Source organism: Cydia splendana, chromosome 13, assembly GCF_910591565.1.
Source record: "Cydia splendana chromosome 13, ilCydSple1.2, whole genome shotgun sequence".
NCBI classification, from domain to species: domain Eukaryota; kingdom Metazoa; phylum Arthropoda; class Insecta; order Lepidoptera; family Tortricidae; genus Cydia; species Cydia splendana.
In genome coordinates, this window is record NC_085972.1 from 14072221 (window position 1) to 14094566 (window position 22346).

The following is a 22346-nucleotide window of genomic DNA, read 5'->3' on the forward strand; positions in this document are numbered from 1 at the left end:
CACTGACGTTGCGGCGCCAACGGGGGGCGATCGATACAACAAATCGCGTAGGCGGCACCACCACCCCACACTAGAGAACTTATTCTAAACCTTACCATCGTCATCCTAAGATTTTCTCTCCTTTGGTGGGCATAAATAGACGACAGCTGTTTTTTTTAATAAACCCCATTTGATGAAGCCGTTTCCAAGGCTGTATGCGATTTAATCAGAAATCAATTTATTTAAATTGTTTTACGCCTCGTTTTTGGCTGGGGTGGCCACCCAATCCTGAAATATATAGGTATAAGAAAGGTGCTGCCCACGCATGGTTTTTTCCTTGCGTAGGTGGTTCTCCTTTGATCGCTGAAGACATGCTTGATGTAGACGTCCACGGCGACTAACTCGCAAATGTATCAACAAATGCTTAGTCTCCGTGCAGAGATAAACTATTTTTTTATTTGATAGATACGCTTAATATAAACTTTTTTGTCAAAAATTCATACGTATAAAAATATATTTATGTAGGGTAAGGTGCAGCTACAAAATTCGATGTTATAAACGTCTATTTATCCTAAATCAAATTCTGTTTACAATCAAATTGCACAACTTCACAAGTGGCTCTTTAACCAGTATCACCACTACATATGTGACGTCCCAAGGGTAAAGGTACCTTATGGCGGTTGGTGCTTAGCTGCTTACGCTATTATTAACGCCGCTTCGATCATATTGCGCTGCTATGCGACTTAAGTGCCAGCCGCCATAAGGTACCTTTTCCCATGGAACGTCACATATGTATAGTACTACTGTCTACTTTAAGCACAGCCTTGCCATACGCATCCTCTTTACCGGGATGGCTGCGCAAACATTACCGAAACCTGCAGACCAGACACGCACTCTTGTCTAAAACATTCTTAAAATTGTTAAAATGAGGTCTTACGCAAGTTCACAGTAGCACTAACTAAATTTTCATGTCACGTCCCTATGTAAATGAGCTATACGTGGTTCTCATACGATGGTACCAATAAAAATTGCGATTGTCCCGTAGAATTGTTTAGTTTTACTATAGTTTTACTTCATTACGTTAGGCTTGCCGTTATACGTCGTTTGGGGTAAGGTTTATTATCTGTATGTTTACGTGGGGTATGTAAATGTATACATATGTATGCGACTCGTAAGAAGGATCAGATAAGGGCTGTGGACATGGATTTATGAACAGTGTAGAGCAAACTTCTTAAAAATAACAGAAACTTTTAGTGTTATGCATACCAATTCTTATAAATTAAACCATTCTCTGTTCATCGCAAATTATGTATTGCAATTTTAATCTATTAAACGTTAATTATCACATGGCAATGCGTTCATAAAATCTAATTACCAAAGTGATTAAGTTAACTTGCAAGTCAAAAAGAAATGCGGTTTTATTACAAACGAACTTATAGGCGTCTAGTGAATTCACGATTCACTAGACTTTTACATAACTCGATGATGCAGTTCTTAGGCTAGATTGGGTTTTAACTTATTGCGTCTGATTCAATTGAGAATCGTTACAATTTACAATTAACTAAAAAACGATTGTTAGTCTTTCTACTCTTTCCTCCAAGAATGAAAAATGGAATGAAGAAGGAATTCCAAGTATAAACAACATGCAACTAATAAAAAAGATCGTAACGTGCCTTATGTGTGTTTGAGGAGACCAACAAACGCGTGAGGGTGCGAACATGGTTTTCGATTTCCCTCAGGAAATAAAGTTTCAAATCGGATTATCGGATTCAGAGAGCCGTACCTACCAAGTACCAACGCTTTATCGTGTATTTTGACTATTAATTTATGAAGAGTAATATCATAAAACATGAGCGTCTACGTCTGTGTTATGTTACATTTAATAATATTAAAACGTGGACGCATCGCCAATTTGAAATGCTAATCGATGACGAACGTCACGTAATATCAAGGTAATGGGGTTGTCGTGTTATTTTCGCTAATCACATTTGTATTACGATTCATTCAAGAACCGCTATTTAAACATTCTTATCGCACGTTAGTGATAACGTATCAAATTGTAGGTAGTAACTGTAGTAAGTATGAAAATGAAACGTCTTCCGGGACTTGTGTAACTTCAAAAGGGTAATGTCCACTAACGTCAACTAATTGTAGGCTATTAGGTACTTCGCGGCAGTCTGCCTCGTTTAAAGGCCTCGTATAAACAGTGGTAAAAAGTCTATTAAATGCTATTCAGGCGGACTTGGTTTTCAAATATCACTTGAGGTAACTTACAGACAAGTTAGCTTAATTAAATCGTATTGAGACAGATATACTTTATGCCACGTCTTAGTTACAGGTCTTTACTTCAAAATGTCACGCTTCTTTAGCATTTCAAATCATAGATTGAACATCAATAATCATCATATATATTAAGTTCGTATAAATACATACCCTATTTTTAGTTAGCCAGGCTTTATTTTTACCTAACGATATTGTCGACTGAGAAATATATTGTATTAAAATGTTACTGTTATCTTTTTCAAATAGGAGTTGGGTGGATGCGTCTCTAATGGGTGTCCACATCGCAACAGGGCAAAGAGCTCTTAAGCTCACCCTAATAGACTTAAAGGGCTCTTTAGCTCCTCGCCCTTATGTAAGGTTATATATGTTTTACTTAGTGCTTATACTAGCGTAGGAGCCTTGGTCCCTACAATTGTACTAACATCGGAAATGTGGCGTGAAAGTTATTCTCAGGCGGTCCCCGATCGACCTGCCTCGGCCCACGAAACCACTTTCGCTGTACTAACTGTAACAACCAAGGTTGTGTGGCCAGTGCACCTATTGGAACAGTAAACATTACCCTTAATCGTCGTAGTCTTCGATTAGACGTTACTAATATGCCGTCATCACTTTTAATAGTTAACCTTCGTGTTTTGATTTTGACAGTCATTGATATAGTACTACGCCTTCAGCGTTTCGACAATCTTTGTTTATATTTGGCTAGAAATGCAAATCTCTGTGTCGCATGCGTCTTATCTCAATTCTCAAGTAGCGTGCGTACCCTACGGAGTCCACTTATTATTAGACAGACAGCTTCTGTGCGGCTCTTTTAAGCCCGATCGGTAAATTTCAATCACATGACTCCCAGGAATTCTATTACGCAATGTATTATCCAATATCTAGCCGAGACATTGATTATTTTCACTTCCAGAAAATAAAAGATTCGCCTGATTGGTCCCACGCGTACAATAGGCACCCGCGAGATTGATTGTCTTTCGCGCCGGTTCGGTTTCTCCGGGCGAAATAACGCAATAACAACCAAGAAATTATCTCTATTCAATTTGCAAGGGTTTAATGGAGCACCGCTACTATGAACTTCTCTTTAAAAAGGTCAGAAATTGAGAAACGGTTTTGATATTGCCAATTACAAATTATTCTATTTTTGGGGATTTTCCATCCTTATTCCAAAATGGCTTTCCCAATCTGTCGCTTTATGTTTGTATCTTGAGCTGAGAATCTTATCGTTTACCGTTGGAATGTTCTCTACTATACAAAACTACAGTTCATTACTACAGCTAATTATTTACCATGTAATTTTCATCTGACGTTAGCTTAAAATCGTAATTTTAACCGACTTCAAGAAGAAGGTTGGCTCTACATTTATTTTCCCCAAATCGTGTATATCGGCGTTTTCGCAGACGCTAAATGCCGAGGATTATCAGTTGCGTAAAGACAATAATCGGATTACGCTTTGTATTGAGTGATTAGCGTTTTTCTAGCTTCTTTAGCGTAGCGTATCATTATCCTCAGCTATATCTAACTATATAAACCTGTGTCATAGACCCCAGACTTGTATTGAACTACATGACTTGTGCTTGAAGATTGCTTAGTAATTAATGATATATCAATTAGTGCAAATATGTTTTCTCTGCTGTCATAATGTAATAAGGAATCGTTTTTATCGACCAATGGCAAGATTACTCTATGATTTGATGAAAACGTCAAATACTATTTTAATAGGTACTAGCCTACTAGGTAGTATCCAGATAATAGAATAATTAAACAATAATATACAATATTACTAACGTGATGGGTAGCTGTAAGGGTTTTTCCGTAATATATAAATTGATATTTACCCCACTGCCACCATATTAGTCAAATGAATTATTAACAGCATGTACGTTTTGTAAACGCTGGAATGAAACATATTAGTGTTTTATACCTTTCTTTTCTTTTTGATTTCATTCGGCGAAGACATTCCCGTTTTTCATGAAACTTAGTAAATCTCTGTTAAATCTTGTCCCTTTCTAACAAATACAAATGTCAAAATGATACAAAATATTAAGGGCTTGTTAGACTTGACAAACGTTGAATAACGCCGTTACGGTTAATACTAAATTGTAACATAAACCTACACCTTTAAATACTGTGCACTGTCTATTCAGTACCTATTTATTTATCGAAGTTAAGTAAACATACAATTACACCCTTTGCGATAAACTAACGCTACAGTTTCACTTAGAAAGTTATATGGTTTATGAGAGAATCGTGTAGGAAACGTTTAGTTTCACCTAACGTTGGCTAACTTTTAAAAAAAATATAGCCACTATAAGCCTGTAATTGATTACTCATGTTAAATTGCCAATTACAGTTATAAATTATATACGATTGATGCAATTCGGATGTCCATCCATATTGCCCATGCACCATCGATGGCATAGATTAATTCCTTGAAAATTAAATTCTTATTAGTGACTAACTGCAAAAATTTTCATACGTACTTTACCATTTTTCGAAAGTACGTAAAAATGGTACATTTTTGCTAGATACTTAAATATCTAGGAAGGTAGGAGTGTCGAGGGTTGAGTTGAGGTAGACAGTTCTGTAATGGATTTTTCGCATCACGACTTTAACATTGATTGGTGTGTAGTGTAGATAATTTGGGTCTGAAATATAACGGATCTAAGCACTGTCTTCCAATAGTATATTTGTTGATATCGTTAACTATTTGTAAAATTTAAAAAACTGTGGCATTAAGGTCGCTTCCAGAATCTCGCGAACTAAATTGACATGAGTTTGACAAATAAAATGATACCAGGCGGCGTAGCACGGTCGCGTTTTTATCCCTTGTCACCATGCCTGTCACGTTCTAACACTTCTAACAAGTATGTAAGTGCGAAAGGGACGCGCATAGTGATAGTCGATAAAAATGGAACCGTGCTGCGCCCGCAGGAATAGCAAAGAAAAAATAGTCACGAGTATATGTCGATAAAATTATATCGATAAGTAAGATATTACCCATGTGATAATTGTTTAGGGGTCACAAACGATTTCGATTTATATGAATGTGACGAGAAAAGTGGTGGATTCGATTGTAAGATTGTGACGTTACCGATCAAATCGGATGCGAAATGGCAAATTTCAATGTTAGTATGCAGGTTTGGGGGCAAGTTATTTATTTCAACATCTCGGTTGTCGCCATAAATCTAAAATTGGTGATTTAATTTTGAACATGTGGCCGGTAGATGAGATTGATTCATAATGAGATTGATTGTAAAATTCTGACCTAATTGTCAACTTGAATGTCCATTTTAGGGAATGGTCTTTACATTTACAATCGAAGCAATAGGGATCACCGAGACGATTTAATTTTTGCGTCCAGGCCACACAAATTAAATGAGAAATTAATCACATTGTACGTAATATCTCCCCGTCTGAACTGGCCTTATTTGTATTTTGAGCCAAAATCACTGTTTCTATGTTATTACCTAAATTGTTAATCTAGCTGTAAGTTTTCCTAACAAATAAAATAAAATATTTATTTAATTACAAATATTACAATATGTTTATCCCAATATCCTTGTCTCTATTACTATAAAATTGCACAATTTTCGAAATACCAAATAATATTTGTAAAATATATAACTTAACAAAATTACTTAAAGATACATTTTAACTGACCGCGCAATAGTAGCGCCCCTAGCGGTGAATTTTCGCGATATTCTCTAATTCAAACTTTTTTGAAAATATCGATATGAACAGCACTGGCCAAACTGTGGTATCATTTGTGCACATTGACCTGTCAATTTAGTTCGCGAGATTCTGGAGGCAACTGTCAATGTACAGTCGAGGTCAAAGATATGTTTACACTTTTGCACCTTACTCCTTTGTAATAAGGCAAAACATGCAAACATATCTTTGACGTCCACTGTACAGCCAATAATTATGACATATAGCCCGTAGGATTACTCGGACGTTTTCATTTCAGGTTATTACTTGCGCTCGTTTAATTAAACTTGGTAAGTAGTGTGAGGTAATGATACTCATTAAAGATTTCTAGATACAGGTAGGTATATATTTAATTATTTATTCCCTTTTCCCAGATACCACTCGCTCTTCAACTATCTTATAAATAAATAAAAGTAGGATATATATGTAAAGTAAACTTACTTTTTTCAATGTCTTTAAAACACGTACTCAAAGGTTATCTTATCAAGCAGACTAGCCGGCAATAATAAAGCTCTATGGACGCTAATATAACGAAAATCTTCCATTAATAAAGCCTTATTCCAATAAGGATAACAACTCGACAGACTTCATCATATATTAACATATTGCATACGAATCGAGGGTCACAATGTGATATTTTTATATCAGGTTTGACTTAGCATCTCACACTCAAGATTTACGTTATACAAGTTTAGTGGCTGACCTCATCGACATACAACTTGACAAAGTGATGTCAGATGATGTCATGCTATACACTGAAGAAACCGATTAATTCGACAATTAGAACCTGCATGAAATTGTTTAAATATCAATAAACACCAGTACAACGTGTAAGAATAAGTTATTTATTCGTATACTGATCAATATATCATTTGTATTGCATTCCAGCTCGGGAAACCACAGAATAAATAATAGTACTAACGTACAGAAAGGACACTTCCTACAAACCCGAGGTTTGACAGCGGTTTAGGGTCGAATCATGCTATCCCTTTCTAATATATGGCACTATCCCTTTCGGCTATTTAGGGTTGTCAAAATTCAAGTGATTATCTTATCTGTGGTCGTGCACGCAAAAGGAAGTCAATTTGGGTTGGTACCCCAAATAATTGCTCGGAGCAATGCTGAGCCGAACGGAGCCGAGTTCGACCGAAGTGAGGAGTGTCTCCCTACTGGCGAAACTATAACTGGCTCTTAACATCAACGCCCCGTTTTAGTGTGTTACATGTCATGTACTCGTATGGGCTAATAGTGCCTGAACCTTCCTAATTTACTTCTATTGAGCCCGAGTCAAAAATGATAAATACCCGGTTTTAGCCATCACCGATGTAAGGCGGAAAATATCGACTTGTTGGCGCATAATTGCTGCAAGCGCCCAGCAGAGGAAGGTCAAGATGAAATAAGTCTTAAAATAAAAAAAAATAAAGAGAAAAAGTGAATTAATAATAAAAAGACAAAAAGCGGAAAAACCCCAATACCAATGTGTCCCTATTTAAACGAAGACGCGTAGCTCACAAACAGGAAGACACGTGGAACGTAAACTATCGGAATTTCCTCGTAGACTCGTAGTGACATAGTTTCTATAATTCCGGATACGGCCCATTACACGGCAAGGGCGGCTTATCGATTTGGCACAAGTTCGACATGTGTTCCTAAAGTTGTAACTAACTAGTTAGTTGAGCTCCGTAACGCTACTGGAGTTTATGCTGAATCACGAACGTTAAGATAATGTTATGGTGTAATCCAGTGGTGGGCAAAGTACGGCCCGCGGGCCATCTGCGGCCCGCGAATGGATTTTATCCGGCCCGCCGCCGGTCCTATGAAATAATTAGTATATGGGCTATATGGCATTGGCTCACGATTATCACAAATCAAAAAAATATTTGGCTACAATTCTGGCCCTCCACTTAAATTTCCTAAACTTTCTGGCCCCCCATGAAGAAAGTTTGCCCACCACTGGTGTAATCTGTCATTGTGGTTATGCACTTAGTAATCTTAGTATCAATAGATTGTACCTACTTAAAAGAAAATTAAGCAGTTTGTCCTATTCAATGTCGTACAGTCACCTGCAATATTATGTTACTCTTCGAAGGCCGCAAAAATATGTGACACGCTCTTATAGCTCTACAAATAAGATCGTGTCAGATATTTTTGCGGCCTTCGTAGTGTAACATATTATTGCAGGTGACTGTACACAGTAAACAATTCCACGTAAGAACTGTCACAAGATCTGTATTTATACTTATCTGTCAATATTTTTATATTTTGATAGACATTCTATTCCAATCCTCTCCTTGTAAACCTGCAGTAATCTAATAAAAAAATATTATAATACACAAAGCTGCCGCACTAAGTAAGAGCAGTAACTCATTTTGAAAAATTTGAAATCACTTAATTGTAGAACATATCGTACATCATCATCAACCTTTTCAGATGTTTATTACAGCTGCTGTGTATTCCGAGAGTCGCATCTTTTCTTTCATCATCTTTCATTATTCATTTTATTTCATTTTTCTTGCATCGTACAAGTACAGTCACATGCAATAATATGTTACTCTTCGAAGGCCGCTAAAATATGTGACACGCTCTTATGACTTTACAAATAAGATCGTGTCAGATAGTTTTGCGGCCTTCGTTGTGTAATATATTATTGCAGGTGACTGTACAAGGAATACTTGAATGACATTTCAAAATGAGTTACTGCGCCTTATGCTTAGTACAGCAGGATGCTTATGCTTATTTATGTTTATTTTGTCTATTGCGGTTTCTGAGATACCAATCCACTTAACCAAGTAGGTCCTTATTTGTAAGCATTATCATGAGCCTGTGGCAATAGTCTTCTAACTTAAAATACATTTCACCAGTTACTTAGTACACTTTCTCATCTAGCTCTCGCTTCATTTGGTTTGTCGGTTCAAAATGTGTCTGATTAGCGTCAGTTTATCTAATATATTAGCGCATAAGCTTGTTTGGACTACTACCTACTACAGATTAAGTAATGCAATGGCAGATACACTGTACAATAAAAATATCTAGAATTATTATAAAAACGATGATGCTGATAACTTAAAGAAAAGTGATTTCGCTGATAACAAAACTGAGATACCTATGCACTGAGTCGATACAGTCACCTGCAATAGTATGTTACACAACGAAGGCCGCAAAAATATCTGACACGATCTTATTTGTAGAGCCATAAAGAGCGTGCCACATATTTTTGGGGCCTTCGAAGAGTAACATATTATTGCTGGTGACTGTAAAAATTTTTTTTTGTTGTTTTAAACGCTCCTTTTGCTTGCAAGTATTTAGTAAGTAAGTGTAGTTGCATCTGCTATGGTAATCTGTAATCCATGTTACTATTCGTAGTAGTTAGTCAGGATTTAGCAGGAAATATAGATGCCGAACATTTCCTTGAGATTACGGTGACACACGTCACACACGAGCTGCCTGCGGCCGCGTGTTGCGTGTTAAATGACAGCCTCTTGCAGTAACCGGGCCTGATAAACTGTTCCTATACGTCTTTACTGGGCCATAAACTTGCTCAACGTGGCCTTACGTTGCGTTGTCAAACATTGAGTGGCTTGAAAAACAAGTTGAATATTTTAAGGTATTTTACTCTGATATTTGCAAAAATTACTAACACAAGAAAGTGAGTGAAATATCTGACAATATTCTTTATGGACACAGAAGTGTTAAATACTTTTGTGCGATTCCTTTTACAAGATATTATTTGAGGTGACAGTACCCAATTATTCCAACTAGGTACCTACATTGTGAGGTATTATAGTTATACGTTAGGTGCCTGGGACACACCCATAGTCATTTTTGTAAAAAGCAAGAAGAGTAGCACCAAATGGATATATGGAAATTGAATTTGAAGGATAAGAAAACGTTCTACTAGACTAGACGAGAAATTTATCCTGACAATTTACATGGAAATGTGCTTTAACATTTGTAAGTACACTAAGTACTTTCATAATCCAAATGCATATTAATTATACACTTCGTCTTTCATTAGACCTTACCGCTTTCACGTAATATCTCGTGGGTGTCAGTTTCTCTGAGTTTTTCGCACCTTCACTTCGATATGGCAAACCCTTGTCAGGAGTACCAAACAAGTACATGTACCTACGTTATCGACACTGTTATCGGACAATTCATAAGCCTTAAAGCAAGGCCATAAGGTCCACCGACACCGATGGATATAATAATTAAGAGTGTAGCTGTTAGTAGTTACAGGTCTCATATCGAAGCTGGTTGAGAATAATATTTTCTTGTTACGTGAGTTTTACCTGTCGGTTTGTTGTCATTGGCTGCCTAATAAGGAGTTCAGACTGCAGTCCTCTGGGGAGAACGCCTATTGGTTATGTGCGAAATGTTGGACTAGGAAAATCAATCACTGGATAACTGGACCGATTTTATATCACATTGCTTATCATATTTCATAATTGGTTCTAAAAGCGCTCGTCGGAGTCACTCTTGATGCTCTCGTGCACATCATCATACCGTCCTGGCCGGTTTCAACCATGTAGATATTAGGTTAAATCTTGTAGATATCAAGATCAACTATTTACTGAGCATTGAAAAAATATAACAAAGCGTATAAGCAGGGCTCGGAAACGGTATTTTACTAAAACCCCGAAATAGCCCAATATTTTGCATTATTTCATGCTCTTTAGGTAGGACCAAAGACATATGTAACTTCGTATAAGACGGATAAAGTCTAAGGAAAAAACGTGCCTCAAAATTCAAGTAAAAGTCATTCTCGAATAGATGCCGCACACACCTTTAGCCTATCCTCGGCTAGATGGCGTGACGACACCGTTTCATATTTAACAATTTTAACACATGGATATCAGTGAATGAACATGAATCAAAATGATATAAAAATAATAAAATCATTTATCCATATATATATACATTTTTTGATAACTATATACGTTTTCATTTTGAGTTTTAGTCGTGTGTCGATAGATGGCAGTAAATTTACAGTGACTACAAAATTTACAATGACAGGACCCCTCTATACTATCTATTCTTTTTGGTAGGACTAAGTCATGTATTTAGGTAACAACTTTGTATTATTAGATTGTCCCATTATAAATGAAATAATGTTTAGAAAAGATGTGTCCCGCCGAGTTTGTTGCCGGTCCCATATTGGGATACCCTCCTCCAATTGAGGGGGGATTTAAATCTTCTCGGGGCAGAGGTGTACGGTTGGAGCCGGTAAAGGTTTATTTGACGTTCATAAGCGCATTGTAATATGCCTACTTTAATAAACTATTTTTTATCTTTATCTCATCTTTAATAAACCAAAGAACGGAAACGAACGTAATAATACCGGTATTATTGTATGGACCAAATACCGGTTTCCGACCCCTGCGTATAAGTACTTATTAGCTACTGTAAATGTGTTTTTATTAAATATTTTTCCGATTATAATTTACATTTCTCCATTTTCTAAATCACCCATGCTTTACCTTATATGTAAGTATTAACCTAAAACTCCTAAAACCCAATTACGTACACACTACTCTGAGTACGTTGTTCCAAATCCCCAAATATGGGCCCCACGTGTCATTAATGGCATTAACAGTTTCAGATTTCGTAATATCTACTTACATTTTTAAGGAAATCCTGTGTTCATAAGTCGTAAGCTTAGCAGCTGTTAAGTTTCCGTGAAGACGGTGTACGTTTTTTGCCACTTTACTATAGCGCACGTTTTGGTATTAAGCCACCTTGAAATGAGTCGGTTACATCCGTTTTTCGTATGTTTAATTAGCGGCTTGATACATCTTGTGTTCGAGAATTTTTAAAGAGATCTGTTGAGTATGAATATAATAAAATGTTGTAATTGACATAAATTCCTTAGCCTGAAAAGTACCTTAAACTTTAATAAAACTTTAGGTGAACACACGAGTTTATTTACCTAATTGTAGTATTAACTATTGCAGTATAACAAATGTAATTCACTGAACACGTATATTTTGATAACTTTTTATTTAAAAAATCAATTTCCGGTAACACCCTGTATAAAAAATTATTATTCACAAATTTCACTAAAAACCACTGATTTGATCGTTTTAAACTTTAAGCGTCTGCGTTCCGCATAGGTGGTAAACATGAAAGGTAAAAAAAAGGAATACGGCTAAGAATTTAGCTGGAAAGGAAAAAAAATGTATTAATGTGGCGAATATTATGGACGATGATGGTTGACAAGTTGGCGAATGATGAATGTTGGGTTTTTTTGAATTTTTGAGGATTTGTAAGAAGAAGAAGAAGAGGTATGCGGATCACAGATATTATCAAATGGCCAAACAACAATATGGCACAACAATACAAAACAAATAATTAGGTGGTTATAAAAATCAGAATTGGAAAACTAACGCTAAAATTTTCAAATATTTCGGTCTTGAAGTACAGGGGGAAAAAAGGTAAATGGGACAAATGTGGAGGCACACGCAAGGGTGCCGGCAGCCGGTAGGAAATTTACTTGTACAGCACAAATGGCGCACAAGATGGGAGGCACACGCAAGGGGGCCGGCAGCCGGTAGGAAATTTACTTGTACAGCACAGATGGCGCACAAGGTGGTGTCTTCAAGCAGGCCGACGAGGTAAGCCACTCGCTTCCTGGCGAGCGCGTATGGCGGCAGACCGGACGATGACGATGAGGTTTCTTCACTCCACCAGTGCTTAGCGCCGATCTACGCACGGCTTTGGTGGCCAGCAGTTTACGAGGAGCCACTCCTCTCCGGACGCCGACTCACGCACGGCTTAGGTGGCCAGCTGTCTACGAGGAGCCTTTCCTCTCGTCCATTAACGCGCACTTTCGACACTTCGTATTAATTATCAAACTGGTTAAACGTTAAACGTAGCAAATCTAGTCTAAAAAACAGCCCGGATCACCAACGACTTTTTGACACGAAATCCACAAACCATCTGCCAAAAAACAAATTCGAAGTTTTCTTTCTCGAACATTCTATCAAAATTTGAATTCAAAATAATCGCAAATATGCATTTTATTTTTTTACAAACGGCCAGTAGCGTTTCGCTACACTATGTATTAGTCTTATCTTAATTATACTTGTACAATTTTAATATACATAATACATCCATCATCCATCAATATACATAATACATCCATCTTCCATTGGAGAAGGGAATTTTCCTTATAATGAAAACATTAAATATGCAACGGAAACATAATCAATTTTGTTGGTTAGTAGATAGATATGCTGCCGGAGACTCTCCTTTTTATTGTTAAAAATGTATCTACATATGGTATATGAATAATATTTCTTATGTTAATATTGTTACAGGAACAAAGCGATCGCCGACTACCTAGACAGCAATGGCTACACGGACGCGCTGGAAGCGTTCAAGAAGGAGGCCGACATGAGCGGCGAGATGGATCGCAAGTACGGCGGCCTGCTCGAGAAGAAGTGGACGTCCGTCATCCGGCTGCAGAAGAAGGTAATAAACATACAGGGACAGAGCCGTCGCCGACTGCAGGCAGCAGCTGCACGGACGCGCTGGAAGCGTTCATGGAGGCCGACATGAGCGGCGAGATGGATCGCAAGTTCGGCGGCCTGCTCGAGAAGAAGTGGGCGTCCGTCATCCGGCTGCAGAAGAAGGTAAACATACAGGGACACAGCCGTCGCCGACTACAGGCAGTGATGGCTACGCGAACGGTGCAAGATGGGCAGGATTAAATACTTCAAATCTGTTGTAGTGTTAAAAGCGAAAGAGGTATATCAGGATCGTAGCAAGAAATCCGTGGTCTCTGCCTACCCCTACGGGAAATAGGCGTTATTATATGTATGTACGAGTATGTTAAAATTCTAATATGATTATGAACACCGTTTGCAAAGCGAGCGCTTACAACTTCAGTATAATCATTATAATATTAAATATAACCTTCCAATCCATCTAAGATACCGTACCTAACGCATCACAGCATCCACAGCTTGAACTTGTAGGTAACCAGTAATCTTATAAAAGTAAGATGGTCGTTAGAGACCGTTATCTATCTTAGGCATCCGGCCTATGCTCAGCAGCGGGCGGTAAAAGGCTGATATGATGATGATGATCTATCTTATAATGATCGTATTTTAACATACGTAGCTAGAAATATTATACTTAGCAATAACGTAATATAACTAATTACCTACATTAAGAAGTAATCAATTTTGCAATGACATGTAAAAGATGAGGTTTAATACATTTAAATACCTCTACAAAAAATACCGATGCAACTGGAGAATGTTCTTAATCGACATAAATATTTAACTTATGTAATCGTGAATGTGGAGTGCTCTTAATTATTTAACATTCCAGTATTTCCAGTCTCGTTTCCACTTGAAATAATCCGTATCTGGTCAATTGGTGTATAATGTCACGTCGGGTCCAAGAATTTCCGGTTTCATTTCGCCTTAAGGATAACGAAAGTTACAAGTGTTATGGCGTTGTAATCAATTCAAATCGATCAGTTTGACACCCTGACCGTCGCAGCACTCCACTTAATAAAATTGACCGACGACGCGATAATTATATTAATTTAGGTTACATGGTGTCTGGCAAGCAAGAAATAAAAGATTACAATATTACGTATATTATATATATTTTTCTCAAAAATGGACGGCAAAGTCGACTTTGCCGTTTAAAAAGTTGGTCGCGAAGCGCGTAGTTTATGGTCAGTCAAAAATTAAAAAGTTTAAATTTAAAACATTGCAGTCTCGATTTTGGGACTGCAATGTTGCATACAAATTCCATTATTTGTCGTGTTCCAAACTTTTTAAAAGTTGAAATGGCCATATCAAATGAAGGCACAGGCCCATTAAACAGCCAAACAGATGATTAGTACTTATAATTATAATGTTGGTACCGCGACTATTTAGCTGTCTCAAATAGCTTGGCGTATTTTCGGCAGAAAAATACACTTCTACTTTTTAATTAAAAAAAATAAAAAGGCGGCAAAGCTAATTTTTAGAGCACCGTACAAAATAGAGCTGAGCGTTTTTTTCCGTAAGTGTTTTTAAAAACACTTTCTTGTGCTGTAACGAAATAACAGTTTGTGGTAGGAACGACAAACTGTTTTTATAAAAACGATGACAAAGAGGCGGCGACATACGATAACATAGTCGCGCATAACGGACGCAACTATCGCAAAGCAAAACGCAGCTCTAAAACTGTTTTATTCATTTTCCGATGAGCAGGGACAGATATAGGTTATCGGCTAACGAAAGAGCGAGATAGAGATAAAAACGAAACGAAACGGATTGAGCTTTGTTCAGGTAGACGCTAGGCGCGCTTTTTACCAGGCCATTATATTAAAAAACTTCAATGTTCGTTAGACAAATAAGTGCTCTATTTTCTAAGCATTAGGGTTTAAATTAAGGAATCTTTTAATGCGTAAAATTAAAGCAAGTAGCGAAAGTAGCGTCAATTGAACAACGCTAAAAATGATTCACGACGCTTAACGAACACATCACGAATTGAGGGGCCATTTTATGTGTGACCTATCGATTTATCTTTATAAAGTACTGCAGTTAGGGGTCAAATTATATTAGACATTTGTGAGACGATGCAAATTAGGTTTTTTGAAATGAGAATTGCGTATTGTACGTTTTATTACTTTAATGCGATTTCGTTTCGTTTCGTTCGACACACACAGGGAATCCAGTTATTTTAGAAACAGTTTTTGAAAACAGTTATGTGATTTAAAAAAACGGTTACGTTTCGTTTCACGGAAAACTCGAAACGACCCAGCTCTAGTACAAAACTTTGTTCACGGTGCTCTTATGGGATCACTTCGGTCTTGCAAATCGGTTAAATGCGTTTTTCTCAAAGACCGTTTGATGTAGGTACCTAAAATTTGGAATAGTTATGGCAAGTACCATCACTAACACTGTGAATAAGTCAAAACTGCTTATTTCTGATTTTAGGGGGAAATTTAGGGGGTTGAGAGGGGTAGCTTGAATTTTTTTTTATTTGTAAGAATCGTGTAGGGTACCATTAGAAAGCTTGCAAAAAATTGAGTCGATGGACTGATTTTGACTTCATTTTAGAGTGCAATAGTTTCGATAAAAAATGCATTTAAAGTTGCAAGTTTTCATACAAAAATTTTCACCTCTGTCCTGGCGATTTTCGCGAAAACTATAGCTAACAGGCAGCTGACCAGTCAATACCCAACTTAAAGAAGCATGGAGACGGCGGGAAAGTTATCAGCTTAACTTTATCTTTATTAGTTTTTCAACTGCAGCCTGATCTTTGGTTGCTTAGGGCTAGCTAACTGATGCTTACACTGGTCATTTCATATTAGGAAGTAGTTTTAGCGAGAAAGATCCTTAGTTAAAACTAGGGCTTGCAATATCGGACGGTTCCCAATTCCGGAACTGATTTTCGATATTCGGTCCCAATTCCGGAATTCCGGAGCTGGTTCCGGAATTAGTGATAATCATATTTTTATTAGATTTTTTAGTAAAAAACAACAAAAAACGTGAAATTCTGATACTTTACGTTTATTAAAGACAGTATTGTTTTAGTCGAATTTAATTTAATCAATTGAGTAGTGCCGTCCTGCACCTCTTATTTTAGCACCTTATTATATTATTAAGGTAGTAAGGTCACTTTTATTCACTTCAATGATACGGCGTATTGATTTGGGGAAACTACGACTGCTGGCACTGCTGGCAAACTATTTGATGCCTAATGTTATATAATGTCTAAATATAACGGCTTCGTAGGGTAACCTAGGGGCTCTCTGTTTACGAAGATCAAGGTCCCGATGGGTTTCCGATCTCGGTAAGGGCATTTATTGTGTTAAGGTACCTATAACGATTATTTGTTCCTGAGTTAAGGTTGTTTTTTATGTATGAAAGTACCTAATCAGCTATATATACCTATTACATACTTAAATTACTTAACCTTTACATACACACACGTTACGCTTTCCAAGTTGGGTTTTTCCAGTTCTTAATTCAGAATTTAATGTGCTGCTACACTACAAAAGCCGAAATCTTACATTGAGGAAACTTCTTTCTGATGTGAGAATAAAATATCCAAATGTTTATAAATTTTAATTCAAAGGTATCGTGTAGGTAGGATTCTGGGCAAATAAATGTATGGCTTTGCTTTAGCATGTATCAAAAGTAAATAATTCGATGGTTAAGTTAATTAGAATAATGAGGCATGTTAATGCAGCATGCTGCTAGACTTCAGACTTTTGGCAGCGACGGTTAATAACACCAGCACTAGTCCAGTATAGTGTAGTTTATTGGCAATTTTCAATAGTAAAATCTAATAAAAGTACTTAAATCCAATTCCGGAATTTTCGATATTCAATGGTCCCAATTCCGGAATTGTAATATCGGAAAATTTGTCCGAGATTCCGGAATTTCGAAATTCCGGAATTCCGGAATGCAAGCCCTAGTTAAAACTTTGGCATTGAAATTTATGACTTATGTCTTTGATACAAAGTTTAATTCTGCTTGCTTATTTTTGTGGGATATTTTTTTTTCTGAATAGCCTACTATAAGTATGAGAGAGATCTACAAAATACAACCTTATTATATTGCAAATAAGTTTAAATTTCGAACAGGCTTTCCAACCTTTTTATTATTGCAGTTTATCTGAAAAAATTCAAATTAAGAATTCCGTTCTTCACTGTCGTTGTGTTTTTTTTTTCACAATAGAGCACATAGAGTTAGTAAGGCGTATAGAGAAAGGGAACGGTGGCGGTGCTCTGAACACCGTAGTCTTGACTTCGTGCTTGGCCAATTATTTCAATTGTTTCTACTTTTTTTCTGTGAAAATATATACGTAAGAACGTTGCTTTTGTAAAATATTTTTATTATATTTATATTTCTTGCACCACTTTTGAGAAAAGCACTATATACGACTCGGCTGGAAGGCTACTTGCTGGCTTCGGATTCAATTAAACGGACTCCCAAGGTCGTCCGTTTAATACGAATCCTCAGCCTGCAAGTAGCTACTTCCGAGCCTCAACAATAATGTACAGTCGCCATCAGATATATCGGAGCGGCCAAGGTGCTCACAAATATCGGAACAAGCCTCTATTGTCAGGGCGTTAGAGCGCGTGTTCAGATATTGTGAACACCTTGGCCGCTCCGATATATCTGATGGCGACTGTACTAATATTACATCGCTACTACAAGTAGGTAAAATCGAAATTCGCGATGCCTGTTTCTAGAGCTTTTGTTAATTACTTGTGATCTGACGCTATTAAGATAGATGAATTTTTGGTAGCGGTTGACCATTTGTCATCATTAAATATTATAATTAATAAAGTTCGCTAAGTGCGATGGTTTTATTCAGTCATTAGGATTTTATTATGCTCACTCTTGTGAATCATACAGTTTCTCTTTCACATATCAAGATTACCTTTGTTGAACAAGTAATTTACTAATACAGCCTTGCATAACTCAGTTACTGATATCTATATAATCACATCACGAGGAGATGATGGATTACACCAATTAGATGGTTCCATGAACATAATTCGGCGTGAACTTTTCGCAACCTGAATGACAAAGCGTTTGCCGAAGTGCTATTGTACCGTGTAACAGTTGTAACGGCTTTCAATAGCTAGTCATGACATCTCTGTAAGCAATGCATCGATCTTTGTCGTAGACGTTTCTAGGTCGGTGGGAACTATTTTCCCTCGAACCGGTCGATGCTATTGCTCCGAAAATAATGCCGTGGATCTAAACACACAGTCAAGGAGATGAAATGTTCGTTTTAATGTGAACCTTGCCCCACTTAACCTATGTACAAGGTTTTAATTAAAACGTGCATGTGTCGTTCTCAGACAAATAGACCCACTTTGACGGTTGTCGGAATAAGAAATCATCCTTTATTGTCAATGTGGTACCATATTGCACAAACGAATGAGATAGAATTATGAGATAAATGGAACTGTTGCATCAAAACAACAATAAATTAGTCCTTATATCTGTAATAAATAAAAAGCACGCTCTTATCTTGAACACAAATCAATATCCTTGCATAAAACAATAATCTTTGTTTGTAAGTACTGTGTACCTAAAGTATCTATACTCCACTCATTAATTAATCAGTGTATTCTTCTTTATTTAACATAGGTATAGAACTATAAATACTTTCTTTTCTAGACTACCTTTATTGACTATTGGGGCAGAATAATATTTGAATATCTGGTATGACGCTATGACTTCTTTAAAACCTTAAAGCAGAGAATAGGAATTAAAGACCTAAGCGCAGTTTTATGACTAGTGAAGGAGAGAGTTTTACGATACGTCTAATGTAGATACATTATCTAATTTATCTACCAATAAGTATATGTAGTAGCCTCATGTTCTCGGGAAAATACTTCCGCAGAGTAATTTTATCATTAATGTTGATGGTGACATTGGTAACCTTTGACAGAGCTAAATCTTTTCACACGAAGGATTATCAACGCGGTGGTCTCACGCTGTGAATCCGCACAAGCCTCAAGGTATATGACGCAGATTCGCTACGTTATTAGATTGTTTATCTATTACGTTACGTGCCGGAGCTTCGGGGGGCGTGCGTGGGCCCGGAGCCCACGTGTACACAGTAATAACGTGTAATGTAAACTTTTTGGGCGTTTACACTTTGCTTCACGACGGGTGGGTGAAATTCAAACTGGGTTTATGTATGACACGCGACTTTTTATGACGCAACAAGCTTTAGATATGTTCTCTGCACAAGGTGCTGTCTATGGAAGATCATGATAAAATAAGTACAAGACTCCTGTTCCTATACGGAACTATTTACAGCTTTCAACTCGCCCTGTTCCTTATAAATGTGGCCCTTTGATTCATAGCTAATAAGGTAATAAGCGGTCACAGTGGGTACAAAGACGCAGTTAATTCGTTTTATAAAGCGCAGTCCCTACGCTTTAAATTTTATACGTCGTCAGAGTAGGTACAACAACGCAGTTAGTTAGTTTTTATAAGACGCAGTCCCTATACGCTTTAAATTTTATATGGTATAATATCATCATCATTTACTACCCCTTATCTTATTCACACGCGATTGACGCATTTGTTTGATTGCACGTCCCTGTACACAAGTATTTACAAGTTAGGTACATATGCATTTATTTATTTGTTTGTGGCAGGTGATGGAACTGGAGTCGAAGCTGTCTGAGGCGCAGAAGGAATTCATCGAAGGCGCGCCGACTCGCGCCAAGCGCACCCCTGCCGAGTGGATCCCGCGCCCACCGGAGAAGTTCTGTCTCACCGGTCACCGCGCCACCATTACCAAGGTAATTCCCACATTGTTTCCAGGCAGTCGACACAGAAGGAAATCATCTAGGGCGCGCCGACACGTGCCAAGCGCACCCTTGCCGAGTGGATCGCGGACCCACCGGTCACCTCCCCACCATTACCAAGGTACTCCTCACATTTTGTCGAGACAATTGACACATCACGGACTTCATCTGAGTGCAGAGAGAATCCTGCGCCCCTCAAGAAGTTCAGCCTTTGTTGCCAACGCATTACCATCACTAAAACATACCCCACAACGCGATTATTGCTATTCTTTTTGTGGTCATATGGCGAGCCTCCGATGAGGCAAGCTGCCTTGACAAAATGTGCCTGCACGCCCTAATCTAGAATTTGCCCAGTTCGTAGTTATCGGAAATACGTCGGAAGAGATTTTCACATCTACATACTTAGATGTGTTACATTTCCATGTAGCGCTATGTGCGAAGAAATGGTATTGAGAGCTAGACCTAAAGCGGGTGATACCAATATGTTTACTATGTTTACATTGATCATAGTCTCCGAAATCCCACATTCTCTGTAATCTTCACTTAACTTAACCAACCGTATGACAGGCAAATGTACTAAGCTTTCAATAATCAAATCATTTCACGTGATGTAATAAATGTCCTCATAAAAATTAATTGTTGTCTACCTCTGATCTTTGTTACGACTATTGTGCAATGAGTAATTATATTTATCTTCAATGAATACTTCCATTAATGTTCTCCCCGGGGTTCAGGGTTCAGACTTATACGTGATATCAAAATTCAAGAAAAAAAAACCTTTTCTGTGAAAGTCCGTCTTCAATGTTTCGCTTATACATAAATAAAGTTCAACATGTTATTTGTTGCGAATCGACAAAAACTTTTATACAATATCCTTCAACATCCCTAAAAGCATGTTGCATCCTCGCGGCAAGACTAATGAGCACTAGGTATTCATTAGATCGAGCTTTTATTTTAACCTTACCGCTCAATATTTGTTATGTGGCGGTGTTGTGAAAGCTCAGAAAGGTTTCGCACAGTTGAAACTGGGCGCACTTATCAAAAAAAATGTTGCCACCCAGGGCGTATTATAGTCAATAATATCAGCTTGTTTATATTTGTATAAAATGCACAATAGTAGTCGTCGAGAAAAGGTAAGTTAGCATTATTTTCATTCTCCGATTTGGTAAAATTTCAAAAGTGTGCCATGCCATTTTTGGTAGGCAGAACACTAAAAGCGAAAACATATTTAAATCTTGATCATAATGTTGAAATTGTGTCACAAACATTATAATCTATATCTATATTGTTCATGAAACCTGATCTAAACATACAAATACTTCTTGCTCAGATGAACAATTGCATAGAGAGCAAGACATATGAAAGTTACTTATTATTCCATTATGCGCTTTTGATATATGTGAGATCAAATCACATAATAGTGTGTCATTGTTCCATACAAGTCAACATCAATATATCAAGTTATGGTTTTCTGAGTGTAATATGTGTAATATAAATAAATAAGTACATATGTAAACATTTGATAAAAGTATAACCTGAGAAATATGTGTAGTCAGTGAGATGACCTTTGGCGTAATATTTGACCATCCCACACACTCTTATGTTATGGTTATAGTTATGGGCGTTATGGCACTTATGGCGTGACCGCATAATGTTGTTATTTAACTTGACCCAATGTTAAGAACTTGTCAAAAAAGACGCTGACACATTTTAATTAATGGTCGGCAAATGTATGTTAAGCGCAATTGACTGTACAGTCGACGTCAAAGATATATTTTCATTTTTCGCCTTATTACAAAGGGGTAAGGTGCAAAAGTGTAAACATATTTTAGACGTCGATGGAACAAAGTTCATATTAACATGCCATTTATAAACTGAAATAATAGAAGTAATAGTGAAATATGTTTAGAGGAAATAAAATTACTATTGGATTATTACTGACGGATATTAATTAAAATACGGTTTAGAGAAATTAACTATAACGCTAATATTGTTAAAGTACTTCCGACATTTGATGCCACCCGAGTTGAGATCTGTATCTCAATCTGTACAGAATTCGAACATATACAAGTTATGTCTTGAT

General features: G+C 37.1%; 1 protein-coding gene across 2 annotated transcripts in view; it reads left to right on the plus strand.

Annotated features, from left to right (window-relative positions):
- Window positions 1–22346, plus strand: part of LOC134796218 (lissencephaly-1 homolog) — a 42612-nt gene that overhangs the window by 11506 nt on the left and 8760 nt on the right. The window contains exons 3-4 of one of the 2 annotated variants that reach the window (XM_063768254.1): window positions 13287–13440; window positions 20111–20257. In XM_063768254.1, coding sequence (XP_063624324.1) covers window positions 13287–13440; window positions 20111–20257 — 301 coding nt within the window. Of the gene's footprint in view, window positions 1–13286; window positions 13441–13491; window positions 13602–20110; window positions 20258–22346 lie in introns of those variants that run through there. The other variant, XM_063768255.1, reaches the window with a different exon arrangement.